General features: G+C 35.8%; 1 protein-coding gene and 2 long non-coding RNA genes across 5 annotated transcripts; 1 reads left to right on the top strand and 2 right to left on the bottom strand.

Moving 5' to 3' along the window:
* Positions 1-2,857: 2,857 nt before the first annotated feature.
* LOC106384692 (F-box protein At4g19940-like) lies at positions 2,858-4,295 on the bottom strand. Its single transcript, XM_013824621.3, has one exon. The coding sequence runs from the start codon at positions 4,220-4,222 to the stop codon at positions 3,032-3,034; it is 1,191 nt and encodes a 396-aa protein (XP_013680075.3). The 5' UTR covers positions 4,223-4,295; the 3' UTR covers positions 2,858-3,031.
* A 3,787-nt stretch (positions 4,296-8,082) lies between these two features.
* LOC106389867 lies at positions 8,083-10,025 on the bottom strand. Of its 3 annotated transcripts, XR_001278142.3 has the most exons (5): positions 9,189-9,439; positions 9,061-9,082; positions 8,757-8,989; positions 8,491-8,681; positions 8,083-8,376 (listed from the first exon to the last, which is right to left on the bottom strand). It is a non-coding gene; the product is annotated as an uncharacterized LOC106389867 (long non-coding RNA). The 3 variants fall into 3 exon arrangements; XR_001278141.3 differs by lacking the exons at positions 9,061-9,082; positions 9,189-9,439 and adding an exon at positions 9,666-10,025; XR_001278140.3 differs by having other exon boundaries at positions 9,061-9,437.
* An 8,525-nt stretch (positions 10,026-18,550) lies between these two features.
* On the top strand, positions 18,551-19,287 carry LOC125597312. Its single transcript, XR_007331609.1, has 3 exons — positions 18,551-18,672; positions 18,801-19,054; positions 19,123-19,287. It is a non-coding gene; the product is annotated as an uncharacterized LOC125597312 (long non-coding RNA).
* Positions 19,288-19,301: the final 14 nt, after the last annotated feature.

Raw genomic sequence — 19,301 nt, 5'->3', positions numbered from 1 at the left:
AGAGGGTCTATCCGTGGGCTGCACCTCCCCTTGGGAATTAGTCTGGGCCTCTCCATGGGCCTGGGATACCCCCAAGTTAATCAAAAAAAAAAAAAAAAAAATATGGACTGATAACAAAGTATATACGATGTTCTATATTCTTGGCTAAAGAATTGTTAATGTTTGGTATACTGCAACTTTTTTAAACTTTGGGATACTGCAACTATATTATAAACAGATGCTAATGCTTTCAACATAGAAAGCAACCAACTAAAATTTTCACTAATTGTGTTGTCACTAATAGAAATCAACTAAAACAATACTTGTGTGCAAGTTCAAAACTAAATTGTGTTGTCTGATTAATGGTATGTTGCTTAATGTTTGTGTGTATCTCTCGAGCCTTGAAGAATAAAGTGTAAGTTAAAAATGCAAATTCCATTATGTTTGTGCAGGTAACCCGCGGGTCGACCCGCAAACAAGATGAATGAAGATGGAACCGGTCTTGATGGATGTGTATCACTCTCAAGATCGATTGGTGGATGGAAATGGGATGGTGGACGCCACAAAGCTCTGTGAAATGAGGCTTTGATAAGTCTGGATGCTCAAGAGCTGCTTCTCACAATACTCTAAGACTTAGAACAATAGTTTTTGAGAAACTAGAAAAACTGTATTTTCATTCATAAAAGTTCAAAGTGATTTACAAAGACAAACTAATTGAGCTTTATAGGCTCGACTACTGGGACTCTCTAACAGTCATAAAATGACATAAGGAAAGAAATAAAATCAAAATAATAAACTTGGAAGCAAAGGAATTGATGGCTCCATGAAAACTAGCCGTTGGAGCCTTTATGATTAGAATCTTGGCCAAATGAATGTAGATGGTGTTCTCCTTGTATCTGGACGGTTTGAGAGGATAACTAAGCTTCCTGGGAACCTTCTTGATGGTTTGGAATGTGCTGAGATCGTGCCTAATCTGAAGGAAAAATAGCTGTTGGAGTTTTAATGCTTGAGATTCCAAATAAGGCAAGTTGAAGTAAATGAGGATCCTCCTGATCCAATGTTGGCTGGTGCATTGTATAAACTTGTAAAACTCTTCTGGATCTCCGGATAGACTTCCTGAATGTATAGATTGATCTCCTGGTCGCCAATTTCTGGTTTGAAGCTGATTGAACCGGCTAGCTTCCAATTGAGGCAAGTGTAGAACTGGTTTGGCCGGTTTTGGAGATTGGATCATAACTTCATAATTCCGTGGCCATTTCTCCTGGTATTGAGCTTTCTAGAAAGCTGAGAGATTCCTCTTGAATCCTATGATGTGCTTTGGTTCAGGCCGCTCCTTCCGTGGGCTGGAATCTCCTTCTAAAGTCGGATACTCGCAGATGGATGGGGTGGAAAACCTCTGACTTGTAAAATTCATAATTTCTTGCTCCGTGAATATTTTGGCCCAATTCCAATTGGCCTGGACTCCTTCTTGAGTGTAGAATCCATACAAATTAGCCTCGTGATTTAAACCCTCCTGGTTTGTAAGATATGGAATTGTTAGTGAACGTATGTCCTGGTTTGCGCCTTGGCTGGTTGAGTAGGGCTTTGGGTTGACCTCCGGTTCAGTTGCTGATCTAATGGCCACATCAAGGATTCAGGCCGTAACCCGCCGTGGACAAACCCGCACAGTCTGGTGAGCGGGTGGACCCGCCACGGGACTGTCCAGGTGGACGCGGGTCAACCCGTCTGACAACTCTAGATCTAGTGCAATATTGTTTTAGATACTAGACAATATTCAAAAGGTGGGATGACAGATATTTCTCTTGATGTATACTTACGTAGAAAAAAATACGTTAGGGGAATTTTCACTACCTTCCCCGTATAAAATGTTCCGAGAATGATATCCCATGATTACAGTAAATCTTTCATTAAGTGTTTTATTGCTGAATATAATATAGAATTTAGGTAATTTAGGAAACTAGGTCTTTCCTCTCTTTCTTGTAATAATCTATATATAAATATGTATGATAATTTGCATTGAAAAATTAAAATTAGATTGTACTTTTAAGACAAACTATGTTTTTTTTAATTTCCATTCAATATCTCTTCTCTCAATTGTTTTTTTTTTTTTGCATATTCCCTCTAAAGAGAAAGCAAGAGTCACAGTGAAATATTACTAGGAAATGTTGTTATACTTTTACCTTCAAAAAATGAAGTTGCATTGGTTTCAATTAGAGCGATCATGTTTCTGAAAAACACAATTTATGATTGCTAAAATATTGAAACATGTATTCCATTACATTTCTCTGTTATCATAGTTTCACATCATGTCATATTCAAGATTATCATCAGTAAGTAAGAAACCATCACACAAAAATCGTTGGTCACAACGGATCTCTCTACCCTTCATGCTTGAAGCAGAGAACTGCTATGTCATTCATGTCTCTGCTTGTGAGAAGCCTAATGAAATAGCTTTTAAGGATGAATTGAGGCAATCTGCTATGTCATACACATCTTGGCACCAAAACAGAAGCTATTACAGCTCTTGTAGTGAAAGCAAATTCAGCTAAACAATCTGTGAAACTTGTGATATTGATTAAGTACCATTAGATGATCATGGATTGAAAGCACTCAAGCAGTTTTCAGAATAGGTTTTGGTACGTTTCCTATGTGGGGGTCCTTAACGTTAGGTTTGCAAAAGACTCATATTTTGCAATTGTGTCTGTGGTTCCTTAGTTATGTTCATAGTTCAGTGACGAGAGAGACAAAAAAAGACTTCGTTTTCAGGTTTTTTATTTTATATATAAACAAGTATGATGGCTAATGGGAAAAATATGAAGTGATCCAACATGTCTGATACTCTTTGTGAATTCTTGCCACTTAATTTATCCGTAAAAGATAAGAAAAACATCATACAAAATTAAATAAAATGTTTCCAAACAAAATAACAACAAAAAGACATCATTAAGTCCTCAATATTTATATTAGCCAAACCAAATATCGTCCCAGCATCTATCATAAGATTGTAGAGAAAAACATATAAAAGTCTGGAGAGTAGTAGCCGTTGGGTGTTTTAGAGATATATCAAGTTCTCAACATCATCAAACCCAGCAGCTTCACAAAACTTTGTAAGATGGCGGTTTGGTGTTTCTTTGATCTCAACTTTTCTCATATGATTCTTTTGTAGATCATAAAGAATAATGTAGAAACAAGCTGTATCCAGAGGTGCAAAGATAACTTCACCGTTTCTAGTTGTACCTACTACCCCTAGTTTAATCTTGTTGAATAAATCAACTTGAGAAGATTGAAACACCAAAGTCTTACACGACCACCTATGCTTCTCTGCATCTTCCATAACCCATAGTTTCATCATACCTTCGATTTCAAGATCAATATAGTGTAAAATAGCTACCTTTTCACAGCATTCTATAAGAGTCACTGTAAGAGGATAAAAGTTGTCTTCAGGTGCTTGTAGCATACTGATTTCTTCAGAACTAGTATCCAGACTCACAAGCACATGATCAAGATCACGAATCCAAGCTAGGTAATACATACGGCCTTTGATAGTCAATCCTTGTGTTAAAGGAAAATGTGAAGATTGACATGGAATCTTTCTCCACCGACTTGATATATCTCCTCCGAGTAGAAATACCCATTGCTCGGACAAGTACGTTATGGACTCTCCAACTTTGTTACTGGTTGTTGTAACTGTGCAAACCACTTTGTATCTGTCCTGAACAGGATCGTACCCGATATGATACTTGATATTCTTATTCACGTGATCTCCATCTATGATGCTGGATTCTTCTATCTTGGGTAGCACGACAAGTTGCCTAGTAGTAGTGTTATATATTTGGGCACTTGCTTCATCTACAATGCACATCAAGCCGCGAAAAACGCTAGTGATGTAGCCTCTCATTGCTCGCTTGGTTAAACCTTGGTGGGCGTCAAAGGAAGATATAGTAATATCCGAGTCAGAACTAGGAGATACTGATATTAACATACACTTGAGGTGGCTGTTGTCAAGAAAGCTCAAACCCATATATAGACGAGGTGCGGCTGATGAAACCGTTTGGTAACGGTTGGTGAAATATTGGGAACAAATTAGAGATGACCAGACGTTCGATACCGATTTGAATCTCATAAGAGATTTGGGAGGAAGTCTCGTGAGAATCTCAATCACTAGATCAAAAGGTATCACCGGCGAAGCTTCATGGCTCTTGCACACGTTGCTTCCTCTTAGTCCCTTCGCTATACTCTCCATTCTTCTTCTCTACCGGCGGAGATGAGGACGGCTAGGTCAAAGATTGATTTAGTAATGATGCCAAAAACGTTGGGGCACAAATCTAACCCTATAATCCGATTCTTTAATCACATGATAAATAAATAAATAAATAAATAAGTTTTCATATATTTTTCATTTTTGATATTTTAACAAATTGCATATCCTTTTTTCCTCTTACCAAATATCTCTACAAACTTTTTATTTCTGTACTGTAAATTTTCATACTTGGTTGAACATTTTTCTTTTACTAGTATTAAGTAATTTTTTTTTGAGCACAAAGACCATTCTATTACTCATACTTACCGTGGTCTGGATAATTGGATCGAAATTGAATAACTAACAAAAAAATGTTCTTATGAAAGAATATTGCTGTACTAACTAAATGATCTGCAGTTCCATTCGGTCCCTTGTGTGATTTTTTTATAGTTGTACAAGATGATAATCATGTGCCTGTGCTGTATGATTTTTTTTCCAACAAACAAATACCATTATTATTAAGCAGAAGTAACCTAATCCTTAAATAGAATATGAGTGAGCCAAACAAGCGGAAATAAACAACTTGAATAGATAATGTTATTCAGAGGACCATGTCGGACTAATGAAAGAGGGACATAACTTAGTTCACCCCTAGGTTAATCTTTAAATTCACTCCACCTTTTAGAACTAATTAAAGTGCCACATAAATTACTAATTAAAAATATTAAATTAAATAAAAAATAGCTACAAAAAATAAAAACGCTAATTTTAATGATGCTAATGCTTTCAGCTAAACCCTAAATCCTAAATTTTAAATTCTAAACCTATATCCTAAATTCTAAACCCAAATCCAAACCTCTAAACCCAAACCCTATACCCTAAACTCTAATCCTAGACCCTAAACCCAAAAACTAGACTATAAACTTAAACTCTATACCCTAAACCCAAGTCTTAGACCCTAAACCCAAACCGTAAACCTTAAACCCAAATTATATACCTTAAACCCAAAACCTTAACCATAAGTATAAAACTCAAACGGTAAACCCTAAACCCAAACCCCAAACTAATTAAGATGCTATAGGGTTTGGGTTAAGGTTTACGGTTTGGGTTTAGGGTCTAAAACTTGGATTTAGGGTATAAGGTTTAGGTTTATAGTCTATTTTTGGGTTTAAGGTATATAATTTGGGTTTAGGGTCTAGGATTAGGGTTTAGGGTATAGAGTTTGGGTTTAGGGGATTAGATTTGGGTTTAGAATTTAGGGTATAGGGTTTAGAATTTAAGATTTAGGGTTTAGAGTTTCACTGGAAGCGTTAGCGTCGTTAAAATTAGCGTTTTTTAATTTATGTAGCTATTTTTTATTTAATTTAATATTTTTTAATTAATAATCTATGTGTCACTTTTATTGGTCATAAATGGTGAGTTGAATTTAAAAGTTCACCCTAGGGGGTGAATCTAAGTTTTGTTCTTAAGTATATATGCCAAAATAACAACATTTCGTTATTTAAAAATTTAAATATTATTTTTTCTTATTAATTAATCAGATTTAATTAAATATGTATGTTTTTAAGGAAGAAATATTGGTTAACCCATTTAATTTTTAAGTTAAACATTAAATAAAAAATGAGTGAAAAAGTGTGATTTGTGATTTGACAAAATTATGAGAGAAATTACTTAGACTACCATTTTCCTAATACATGTTTATATTAACCAAATTTATCATTGGTTTTAAATAGATAAATCATAATCCCCATATATATTAGTTGAGAAGTCACTTAAGTTATTTCTGCTAACGTGTCGCTCATAAGAAAGCTTTCCAATTTATAGTTATAATTTGATTGGTTGATGGTTTTAAATTTTTTATTTATTTAATTAAAGTTTTTAAAAAGAAACTAACCCTAGAATTACTTAATCTAATAGATGTTTCCAAACATACAAGTAAACTCTTAAATATAGATGAATTAATATAATTTATTTATAGAAATTATTAAATATCATATATTACATTATATAAATTGATAATATACCATATGATATTACAGAAACAATTATAATAACAGTTTTTAATATATTTATATTAGTAGTGAATACAATAAATCATAGATTCCTGAAAACTAATTAATGTAAAGCTGATAATATCAATTAAACTTACTCATTCACTCTATATATATATATATATATATATATATATATATATTCTAAATTATTTCAGATGAATGCAAAATCAAATATATAATTAAAAAAAAAAACAAAAGTAAACCAAATAAAGTAAAACAATAACACATTAAACCAAAAACTAATCTAAACCTAATCTTCATGAAGCCAACGTCTCTCTCCTTACGACCACCAGCTCTGTTCACGACCGCTCCGCCTACTCTGCTCACGAACCACCACATTACTAGTGTTCTTCACAGCAGCTTTCAGATTCACAGCTTCTCAATAGTGTTTAGGGTTTAGAGTTTAGGATTAAGAATTTAGTAATTTTAAGATTTAATGTTTAGTGTTTATGATTTAAGTTTAGTATTTATCCAAAGATTTAAGATTTACTTAAGAATTTAAGGCTTTCTTTTCTTGCTAACAGGTTAAAAATATTTTTTTTTAGCAACAACTACTATTTTATTTATTATTTATATTTATTTAAAAGACATAATATAACTTGCAAATTCTTATTATTTGTTTTTTTTTAAATACATAATATGAAATACTATATATTGGTACAGGTTCAATCCAAGAAAATCTTCTAATAAAATGCACACGGATTTATAAGATATTAAGTTCTCAAATATCATCAAATTCATAAATGTCCCAATTTTTTAGTTAATTTTATTTTTCTTGCTCTTAAAAATAAGAAATAAGCTCATAACAAAGACCGCGCGGAGAATGTCTAAACAAGACTGAATAAAAAAAAATCCAAAAACTGTATTAGATGAAGGAGAGGGAAAGTTCCCGAGTGAGATATATCCTGAGGGTGAACAAACTACAAACATGCAGATTTGAGATGCTTGTTCAATAAGACGTATATTACATTTAAATTCCAACTTAGCACTGTTAAAATTCAAATTTGTATGGGCAACTAAATGATATATGTTGGCATGTCCAAAGTTACATGCATGCAACAAATGTAAGCTTCTAAGTTTAAATGTACTTAAATGTTTCTCCTTTTTTGAAAAATGTTTGCTATCATCCTCTTATACCACTAAACTAAAACTATATACTCTGTTTTTTTTTTTAATTAATGTCATTTGGCCAAACATATAACTCCTTCATCAACGTTAGGTACTGATGACACATAAGCTGGTGAAGAAACAATCATGTAAACTCCTTCTAATCCATCACAAGTCTCTACCTAACATGTTTTCTGGATCAATCAGTAATCAATACTTGACTGCGTTGCTCCTGGCAGCTCCCTTAGCTCTTGGGGACGTTGAAAATAAGATCATTAATGATAAACTGATATCTATTACCATTTTTATTTAGAAAATAGATGCAAATAAAAGAATGGGTATTGTAACCAGGATTAGTATAATTCTCTGGTTAACGTTCACACCTTTCTATCTTTCTGGTCCGACTATTATTAATAATTTCTTAGTGTTTAAATACATATCCTTATCAAAGAAAGAAGAAAAGACTTCAGTTCAAAAAAAAGAAGAAAAGACTTTTGGCCGGGAAACTGTTAACAAGCAATGAACTGAGATTCAGAAAGCAATGTGTGCAAAGCTATCGGCAACACAGCCATAACTCTTCATGTTATGAAAAGATATCTCAGAGCAAGGTCGATCGCATCTTAACAATACCCACAAATCATTAGATCTCGAAGTAACCTGGATCAATGTACCCACACAAAAAAAGCTTCTCACATTCGCATATAACCCCATCAAACAAAGAATTAAACTGAATCATGTTTGACAAAATATTCTCAGACAAGGCAATAAGAAGCAAAGATGCATGTAACGCCCAAAAGAAAGGCACTAAACATATCAGATTGTGCAAGAAGTAGAATCCAGACATTATTCAAGTCATATCAAAGTAGCGTTTTGTAGTTACGAAGAATTAAAAAAATTTATTTTGCACCGCCATATAGAAACCAGATACTATTGGCGCAAAGCTCAGTTATTAAGGTTTCTCCTTTATTCAAAGTGGCCAGCGAGAGAAGCAGTGACCTGTGGGAGGCAAACAATAAAAAAGGGGTGAAACTCTAAGAATGAGCTAACAGAGGTTTATTAAACCTTTACACTACACTATAGCAGAGTCAAAATAAGTAGAAGTGAGCTTACAAAGTATTGTTGCTCCGCAGGGCTCAGTTCACGATAAGTCTTCTCCAAGTTAAGCCAGTCGAAATACTGAGTAGATTCACTAAAGGGGTTGACACGGGCAGAGGCAGAGGCTGCAATTGACATCTCCAGCTTCAGATGCTTGGCAACTGCTTCTTCATTAGAGATCTACTCAGGAGGGCCATCTTCATCATCTGTAGCAACAGAGAAATTCAAAGTCAGATGCAATCATATATCATAACTGATACAAAAGCTCCCAGATGTCTTACCTGCAGAAGCTGGAGCAATGGGCACAATGACTCCAACATCTTTTGCTGCTTCACCTAGCATAAAAACGCAAACAAACAAATCAGAATTCAAGTTCCAAACCTGCTTGATCTATATCAGAATCAGACTCAACTTCTTCAACTTGAGAGCCCGAGATTTAGCCTTTAGCTCAGCATTCTTAGCTCTCTGCTCTTGTACAATAGAGAGTTTATCCTCCATTGTGAGCTCATCACACCTAACACAAAAGGAAAACAGGCTTCAACATGCACACAAAAGGAAACAATCTCTATTTCAAAAGAGACTCACCATCACAATCAACAAGCTTTCTCTGTCAATATTAAACAGCAAATCAAATATCATCAACCATAGGAATCGATTTCTCTGTCACAGAGATGACAGATGAATAGAACAAACTCAATCGATTTGAAACCTACCCCAAATCCAAGGATCTAATCAACACACACAAAATCGGATGTTGCATGTATGCACACCACAAACATTTAGAAGCAAGAGGATGTTTACAATCAATAATGTTGCATGTATGCACACCACAAACATTTAGGAATAATCTAGCTGTCTATCTTGTAGTCTAGCAGGATATTAACACTCAATAAAAAAAAGAGGATGTTTACAATCAAGCTACTATCATCTTTAGCTAAGTAAACATGTGATTGATTTCTTCAAACATCTACAAATAAAGAAGACAACGCAGAAAGAGACATTGAAAAAGAGTTCTTATAGCCCTGTGAAACTTTTGAAGACCAATCGTTTGAGCACAAGATAGTCAATATGAAATCCAAGAATTCCAATCAAATGAACAAAAAATTGTTAAGTAACTAAAATGGCAGCATGCGAAGCGAAAAGTGTAGAGTTATGCTGATGATCAACCACACTGTGACAGATAGGATTACCAGTTTCTTGCCATTTAGGAACAGCTTCTGATTATACAATATAGGAATGTCAACCAGCTGCTAGCCAACAGTTTATGCATCGTACCATAACTTTTGCATTAAAACCTGGAACAACACAATTCAGGAAGAAAGAAACATATGTGAGATTAGATGGCGAACGAATGCATATCTGTTTCGAGGCTTTGCCGACATGAGTTTCTATGGAGAATGGGTAGGATTTAGGATGATGGTTTTCAGAAACCCAAAAACGAAGATGAAGAGACAGAAGTAGCTGCATAACCATAACCGGCAATAGCTGAGTAATGAACATGACTAGTTCAGACGCTTAGGTTTGTCAATGGTGTGTTTTAAGGACAAACCCAAAAGCTAAATTTGTGGCACTGCGTTCGGTATTATTTTAAATTCATCGAACTGGCTATGAATTATATAGTATGTTAGTGCAAAGATGACACAACAATAGGTAATCCAGAAGATAAATCAAGAGACAAATACACAAGCAAACACCAATGCTTTTATTAGAATCTCCTTTAAACAATCTTTACAAGACTTGCTTATTCAGCTTTTACACGTCTAGTGTTAACACCCTAACACACGCTACTGAAAGATTCCTAAGCTACCCGCTTATGCCTCTTCTCCGTCAAGTACTTCAGTCACTGCTTCAGCACGACCCAAGAACACCTCCAAGAGCTTCTCTCTCTCTATAAGATCAGCCTCCGTGTCTCTGTCTCTCTACAGACGACCCCATAACTATCTTATATTATTCTCCACGTTTCTGAAACCTTAGTCTCCAAGGCAACATGTATGGACATCTTCCATAACAATAAGTGTAACTTTTCTTTTCTTGGAATGCACTTATTCCTCTTTCTTTAAGTCATAAACTTGCTTCTCAAGTTTATTCATCTTTCCTTATCTCCAAGATACTCCCTTGCTCTCCAAGTCTACATGACTCCAGCTCAGCATCTTGACTCCACGTGGTCTTCACCACTCACTACGACGTCTGCTTCAGCAACTACGTCAGCGACTACTTTAGGGCAGACATCTTACATCTTCATAGTAATCTGCACCAGGCTGGTTCTTATTATACCGTTTATAACTTGGCTACAAAAGAAGAGATAATCATATGATGTGGTTTTGAAAGAGTGCCGTATCTATAAGTGGGTATAACATTGATTTAATGGCCTTAGAAAGTAGAAGTCTACCAACATTTGAGAATTGTAATCCTAGCTTCTTTGCAACTAGTAAATTACTGGTTTTAATACAGCATATATATTATTTTCAAAAGACTAAAATCCCTAGACTCTCTCAGGCACGGGGCTCGAGGCACAAACGAGATCCATGCCCCTCGGCGCCGGCAACGGCGTTTCTCGCCGGCGCTGGGCCTTATCGACGACGCTGCTCTTCTCCTTCACTATAGTGTTCTTGATTTCCTGCTCTGTTTTTCGTTTATTCACTCATGTCACTTGGATGTTTGGAGGAAGGCGATCCCGACAAATGTTACGACGGAGAAGAGGACTCTTCGTTACGCTTCTTTCGGTGGTCCTTTCCTTCCGACAGGTCCTTCTCTTAGCGATGAGTCGAGAGGGTTCTCTCACCGCTGCTAAGCTCTGGTCTTCGGGTTCAAACCCCGTCGTACCTCTCTCTGTTTGGCGTCAACACCAAGCCTTTAAACGCTATACGGAGCCACGATTTCAACCGACGAGATCAACCTCCTCGTCTCCGGGGAGGCTTGAGTCCCACAAACCACTGCGGATTGCTCCTCTTCATCAGACTGACGGCAGATCTCGAAGCATCACCAGTTCAGTTCCGAGTTACTTCGGTATCATTTCACTTCCTTCATACCGAAAGTGATGCTCTCCTCCCCTCCGTTAATCATCGACGGTGCTTCATGTCCTCTTCGTCGGAGCTTTGCCGGCGATTTTGTATCCTTCGTACCCCGTGCCAGAATGACAGCGTCTCCTGAGGTAACAACTGATTATGTTTGGGCCTGGCCCATATGCGTTTTTGAACCTGTCAGTCCAAGATATTGGAAAAGTCCCAGATATGTAGAAGAAAGAGTTATCTAACGATTAAGATTAGCTAGTGGTGGGGTCAGTTGGAGTTCCTGTGATTTCAACAGGATCTATGTTTCTCGTATTACACGATCATATTTATCCTTTGGGAAAATTTTACCGGTGGGTTCACCGGGATTGGTTATCCTTCGTTCCTCCTCCTCGGTTTCGTTGTCGTTGCTGAGTGTTTGCTTCAGTTCCCTCATCGGTTTGTCATCTTGCGTAGCGATCTCCACGGGATCTGAAGATGCAACCGACTACTTCGGTAGTTCTCGTAGATGAGGTCTGGACCTCAACGTCACATTATGTGACTATTCTCCAGCTGTCCGACTTTGTCGTGAAGGCTCACTCGACGCATTCAAGCTTCGTCTCGAATTCGCTGTCATCTTCGATTGAAGACTTATCTTTCTTAGACTATTTATGTGTTGTATGTTATGCTTATGACCAAAGAGGATGTATAATCTCCTCTTGTTATTGTAGTGAAAAAGTTTGATTATGAATGAAAGTAAGTTTGTGTTCAAAAAAAAAAAATACAGCATATATATCAAGCAATTAACTCTTGTATAACATAATCCTTTTAACAAGAGAAACTATTAACTTGATACGTTAAAATGACATATTTAGCCGATCTTGTGCCATAATAATGAGAAAAATAATTTTAGAGCAGTAGAGAAGTGGCCAACTTGTTAGGTACTCATATTAGCCAAATCGGCTTTAGTTTGGTTCTTGTTAGTCTTTGATTTTGTTTGGAAGCGAACATATGAACGAATTTTAGAGACAATAAGATTTGTTAACAATCTAAAGGAAGAATAAAGAAAACTGTATGATTGAGACAAAAGTCTGTAGACTCGATACATACCATCCATATGTATTTTATTTTGACCTTATTATTGGTAGTACAAAACTGAACAGCTAGATTATTCTCTTTATTTTCAAACTGTCTCAATCATTTAAATTGATACATATGGATGTTATGTAATGAGTTTATAGAAATGGATCTTATGTGGAATATGCGTCGCCTGTCATAATCGTGGGCTGAATGACAAAGTTTGTAGGTTAGTTACTACTCTATTCTGCCAACTATTTTCAGTAGGATAAACGTTTTTATCAATTATAATTTTCAACTGTCGAAATATTCAAACTTATTAAACTTGAAAATTGGCATGACAGAACCATGTCTTCAGTCAATCAATAATAATGCATTATTCATTGTTGTTTTCGGTCGATAATGCAGCATTGATTTTAAAATGATTAAAAATACCAAAAGACTCAAGTTTAGTATTTTAAAAATTATTTGTTTTTGCGGTCAACTTCTTCATAGTATCAGAAATTCACTACAGATTAGTATATTTTCGTATTAATAAAACTATTAATAATAATGTAGAATTTGGAAATGTTTTTTACATTTTGACCCCTTAAAAAGAACTTATTCACAGTATCAAACGTACGTAAGTGCGTGCGTCTAGAGAAGTCATATAAATTAAAAAAATTAAAAAATACTTAAAGACATATATACAGTATAACTTCTTTAAATTAATACTCTATAAATTAATATATACTAAAAATCTTTATAAAATAATATAATTTTATAGTCACAAATTGATTTTTTGGTTCAATTAGTATATTGATAATTAATATCTCTATAAATTAATAAAAAATTATAGTTTTTGTGTAATCCCAAAATTATTAATTTATAGAAGTTTCACTGAATAGTACATATGTGTATGTGTGTTCTTTTCAGAATACATATTTTGTATGATGTTCCATAAATAAAACATTTATAGTGACGCCTCACGATTGGTTATAGTCAATGGAGTTATTCATTTCATATTCTATTTAACCACTTCGTACCCTAACATCTTACAAATTTCTATTGATCTATGAAAAGCTACCTTTTAATATCATAACCTTAAAATCAACTAGCAATCTTAAACATAGTTCTTAAACATTTTGACCGCAGAACAATTTTCATCAAAATCTTATTGGGTATTGATTAGAGTATCTAATCCGGAGGTTGAATGGAGTAAAGGGCTTTGGCTCAAGTTTGCTACTCCATAATTTTCTTTTATCGCTTAAACATTTTGACGCAGTACAATTTTTCGTCAAATCTTATTCAACTTCCAGGTATTATTACAAGCCATCACTTTCGTACCAATAAATAAATGATATCCTGGTACATGATTCTAAGGTTGCAACTGGATGTGCGGTATAAGTCAGGAAAATGAATGCAAAGACAATGAAAAAAAAACAAACATATCTAAAAATTTATGATTGCTTTGGCAATAAAAATGGGTAAAATAAAACTTAATGTGTAGTTTCCTTCAATATTTTCTTCCTCGTTTGTTTTTATGCAATGTTGGATAATGGATATGTCATACGTCACAATCTGCTACTGAAGTATATATTTCAACAATCGGAAAAAAGAAGAAGTATATCCCTTATTATATATACCGAAACAAAAATAATATTAAAACATAAATTTAAAGGGAAAAAAGAGAGAGAAAGAAAGAGAGTTGAACTGCTTGTCTGTCTCTCTGCCTATAGTCCCTACCGTCCACGACTAATGGGTCACTTATGTCCGTTCCCTCGGTTTCATTCCGTTCCAACAGTCGATGCATAAATTTTTCAAATCATTTTCATGTACTTTGGCATCACTCACACGATGGCTAACATGGCTTTGATACTACTTATAACGCTCCGACCGTCCACGACCAATGGACCGCCCAACCCTGCTCACTCGGTATGTGGCCCCATCTTGTCCAACGGTCGGTGCACAAATTTTCCAAAGCTCAAATTCATTGTTTACTGGCCTGCAATCACCACATTACATTTCCCCGTACTTTGGTCTCACTCACACGATAGCTAACCTGACTCCGATGTCACTTATAACGTTCTGACCGTCCACAGCAAATGGACCACCCACACCCACTCACTCCACCCGTGGGCCTTATCCCGTTCCAACGGTCGGTGCATAAATTTTTCAAAGCTCGGAATCATTGTTTACTGATCTTGTAATCATCACATGACCTTTCTCCGTAGTTTTGGTCTCACTCACACGGTATCACGGATCACTTTACGATAGGTCACTCATCCTTCCACTACTCCAGTTCAATCACACTTAACTCTAGAGTTCTAAATGGATGTGTAACGAAAAAAAGTAAGTCAACTTTGGTAACATAGATAGCAAAATCAATCATCTTAGCCTTTTCGTATATCATAACTCGGGATGTTACACTGCCATTCATCTTCAGTTTTGTCAGCGTCGTCATAACCTCTAAAGTGATGTTCGTTTGCTCATCTAAGTGATCTATCTGGGTGAAGATGCAAATTGATGTTTGTTTTGTGCATTAAAATGTTACATCCATATGGATCACCCAACTGCATTTGTGTAAACTCACATCAAATTCTCATTCAATTGAGGGTGATTCTTCACCGAGCATTTGGATGAGGGTGAGTCCTCACCAAAAAAAAATAAATTTCTTGTCAAAATCACAAACACATTTTTCTATCAAAACCGGATAAAATACACTTTTATGTCAAAACAGAAAAAACACAATTTCCCGCTAAAATCGTAAAAAGAAATTTTCCCGCGAAAACACTTTTTTCCGCCAAAACGATAAAAAAATCATTTTTTGCCAAAACCGTAAAACAAGCTTTTCCAGAAAAATCGTAATAAGGAAGTTTCCCACCAAAACAGGAAAATACAATTTTCTTCCAAAACCAGAAAACGTAATTTCTCGCCAAAACCGTAAAACGCACATTTTCCTCAAAAACATAATTTTGCGTCAAAATCGAAAACCAATTTTTTCCTTCAAAGCCGAGAAAACGCAATTTCCTATCAAAACGAGAAAACCACAATTTCTCGCAAAAACTGGAAAAATGCAATTTCCCGCCATAATCGTAAAATGCATTTCCCGTCAAACCCGTAAAAATGTACCTTTTTGCCAAAAGCTCAAAGACACATTTTTTTGCCAAAACCGGAAAAACATTATTTCCCGTCAAAACCGGAATGCACACTTTCCCGTCAAATATGGAAAAATGTAATTCCCGCTAAACGAGAAGAAAAACACAATTTCCCGCTAAAACCAGAAAAACACAATTTCTCGCTAAAACCAGAAAATCACAATTTCCCGCTAAAACCAGAAAACACAATTTCCCGCTAAAACCAGAAAAACACAATTTCTCGCCAAAACCGGAAAAACGCACCTTCCTTCCAAAGTCGGAAAAACATAATTTTCCACCAAAACCGTAAAAATGCATTTTCCCGATAAAACCATAAAAACGTATTTTTCCGCCAAAACGAGAAAAAAAAACAAATTTCCTAACAAAATTGGAAAATACAATTTCTCGCCAAAACTGAAAAACACAATTTCCCGTCAAATCGAGAAAGACGTAATTTCTTGCAAAAACCAGAAAAATGCAATCTTTCGCCAAAACAAGAAAACACACAATTTTCCGCCAAAACCGGAAAATGCAAATATTTTGTTAAGGCTGTAGAAATGCACTTTCCCGCCAAAACCAGAAAATCTTAATTTTCGGCCAAATCCGGAAAAACGTAATTTTCCGTCAAACTGAAAAACGTAATTTTCCGTCAAAATCGTAAAACTCGTAATTTTCCGCCAAAAACATATTTTTTCATCAACTTATTGAGACTCATACTGACTCCGTGAACCAAACCGGAAAATATTGATCCATGTGAACGACGAAAAACGGTTGCTTTCTAACACTGTATGCTAGGCTATCCGCCAAAAACATAAAACCCTGATTTTCTGTTAAAACCATAAAATGCACTTTTCTCTCTAAATTGTAAAATTTAAATTTTCCGGCAAAAAATGTAAAACCACAATATAATTAAACATAAGATTATAATATTTAATTCAAAACAAAGGTATATAAGTTATTTATTTATTAAATTCATCTAAATAGAAATAGATATGCGTAAACAAACATAAGTTCATTTGGATGGTTTCTATCTTGATAGAGAAACGAGCATAGTGAAACTACATCAGATGGATCATTTGTATAAATCATCTTAGATGAATCATTTGAAAGGAGTTGGACAGATGTATCTCTCTTCGTTTTTTAACTGTCTGTTGTTAAATATCTGAACAAATTAAATAAAGAAGCAAAAAAAAAAACAGATTTCTTTTGAACCGTGTTCTCTTCGCGTAATCTTCATAGTTTTTTTTAAAAGATTCTCTTTGGATCAGCTTATTATTGACTGGCTGATTCTATTTTTATTTTCTAAATAATGATAAAGGGAGGGTCCCTTTTCTTCACAAATATGAGGCTCTTTTGGTGTAGCCTTTATCCAAAGAACCAAAGTTGATAAGACATCACTTATTCCTCTGGAATAACTCAAACCCCTTCTCCTTACTCAGAAAAGTCACCAAAGGTTTCAAGTGGTCTCATCTCAGGCGAACTGCTCCCAAATGGTCATCGATTTCTAGTGCAAGAAAACGTCGAGTTCTGTTGTTACAAAAGATGGCAGAGAGGGTAGAAGGATCTGTAGCAGAAGGAGAAAACACGATCGAGAAAGACACGTAGGAGCTATGTGGGAGCTAGAGCAGAAACTTGATTCAGCCCATGGATGAAGAAGCTAACAAGCTCAAGAACATGTACAGAGAAAAGGTTCTCACTTTCTCTATACAAGAGTTTGTGTTCTAATGGTTACTCTGTTTCACAGTGGCTACTCTGTTTTAGTGTTTGATAAAGTGAGAAAGTTTAATTTTTTTTGTATCAGGGTTGTCGATGTTGATGCTACTAAGACTATCATTTCAAAGCTTAGGGATAGTGTACGGAGATTTAGGGACTTCTCCGTTGTATGTGTTCTACAATACATTCCCTGATGGAATCAGTGATAGTGAAGATGTATTGGAGCTCTTTCTTTGATCATTTACTCTCTCTTACTTATACCTCTCATCAAGTACGTCATCATCGTTGCAAAGCTAATGACAACGGCCAAGGTAAAGCTAAGCTTGATCAATGTGCTTTTAACCAAACCGGTTTAGTTTATAACTCAATCTTTAATGTGTAGGTGGGACTTTAGCTTAGCTTATACTCGTTGCTTTGTAGACATGCTAAAGTGAAGCTAATACCGATCAGCAACGCAGCGATGAGGATCTCACAACTATAGTCGAACGTTGCTCCCTGAAGGGTCTTTGCTGCTAAAACAAAGAAGTGTTAGAGAGTAAAGAATCAAGAAAGAGAGCTCTTCTGTTCATTGTTCTTCTTGGAACTTGTATGATGATTGGTGACGGTATCTAACCCCAGCTATCTCAGGTAACTAACTATCTAGCTTCTTCCCCTTTCTATTTTTTTTTTTTTAAATTTATCCAACTCCTCCTTAGTCTGTCTTTTTCGAGTTCACTAAAACTCTTTAGCTTACAGAACCTTCTTTGAACAGTTCTTTCAGCTACTGGTGGGATCAAAGTCATCAGTCCAAAGATGAGCAGCGGTAACGTTTTACCTAATCCCGGTTCGGTTTAGTTTTTTTTCTCACTTAGCTATGTTCCTTTTGTTTTTCTTCCAGATGTTGTTGTGCTTGTTTTCTATCATCATCTAATAGTACTGTTCAGTATGCAACATTATGGCACAGACAAAGTGGATGGCTCTTTGCGCCCATAGCCTTTATCTGGTTCCTCTTCATTGGAGCCACTGGAATGTACAACATCTGCAAACACGACACAAGCGTTTTGAAAGCTTTTCGCCTACATATACTAACTTATACTTTAAAAACGAGGACTAGACGGTTGGATCTCGCTAGGTGGCATTCTTCTCAGCATAACAGGCACTGAAGCACTATACGCAGACATTGCTTACTTCCCTTACTAGCGATTCAGCTCGCGTTTACGGTTCTTTGTCTTCCCTTGTCTTCTTCTTACGTACTGTGGACAAGCTGCTTATCTTGTGAACACAAAAAGATCATTACAAAGACGCCTTCTATGCATCTATGCCTGGTTGGTCTTCTCTTCTTGAAGTCATACATGCATGGTTTTTTTTTTTTTGAATACCACAAGGTTGGGACCTCTGACACAATGCTCTATTACAAACACTCACAACTCTTTATGGTTTGAAAATTATACAGATAGTGTGTACTGGCCTATGTTTGTAGTCGCCACAGGAGCTGCCATCGTTGGGAGCCAAGCTACAATCTCAGGGACTTATTCAATAATCAAGCAGGCAGTGTCTCATGGATGTTTTCCACGTGTTAAGATTGTTCATACTTCCAAGAAGTTCCTTGGTCAGATCTATTGTCCTGAATTAACTGGATACTTATGGTCGGATGCATCGCCGTCACTGCTAGTTTCAAGAACCAGAGCCAAATAGGAAATGCATACGGTAAGATGTAGAGGTCTCAGATAATGTTATTTGGCTTTGCATCTGATTTTTTTTTTTGTATATCTTAGGAACTGCTGTTGTGCTCGTGATGCTTGCTACCACGTTACTAATGATCCTGATCATGCTCCTCGTGTGGAGGTGTCATTGGATCTTGTCCTAACATTTCGCTGTCCTCACACTAGTGCCAGAGTTGTTTACTTCTCGGCTGTGATATGGAAAATAAATCAAGGAGGATGGGTTCCACTCA

This window comes from Brassica napus, unplaced genomic scaffold (assembly GCF_020379485.1).
Source record: "Brassica napus cultivar Da-Ae unplaced genomic scaffold, Da-Ae ScsIHWf_1422;HRSCAF=2008, whole genome shotgun sequence".
Taxonomy (NCBI): domain Eukaryota; kingdom Viridiplantae; phylum Streptophyta; class Magnoliopsida; order Brassicales; family Brassicaceae; genus Brassica; species Brassica napus.
This window is presented reverse-complemented; position numbering and strand designations above follow the sequence as displayed.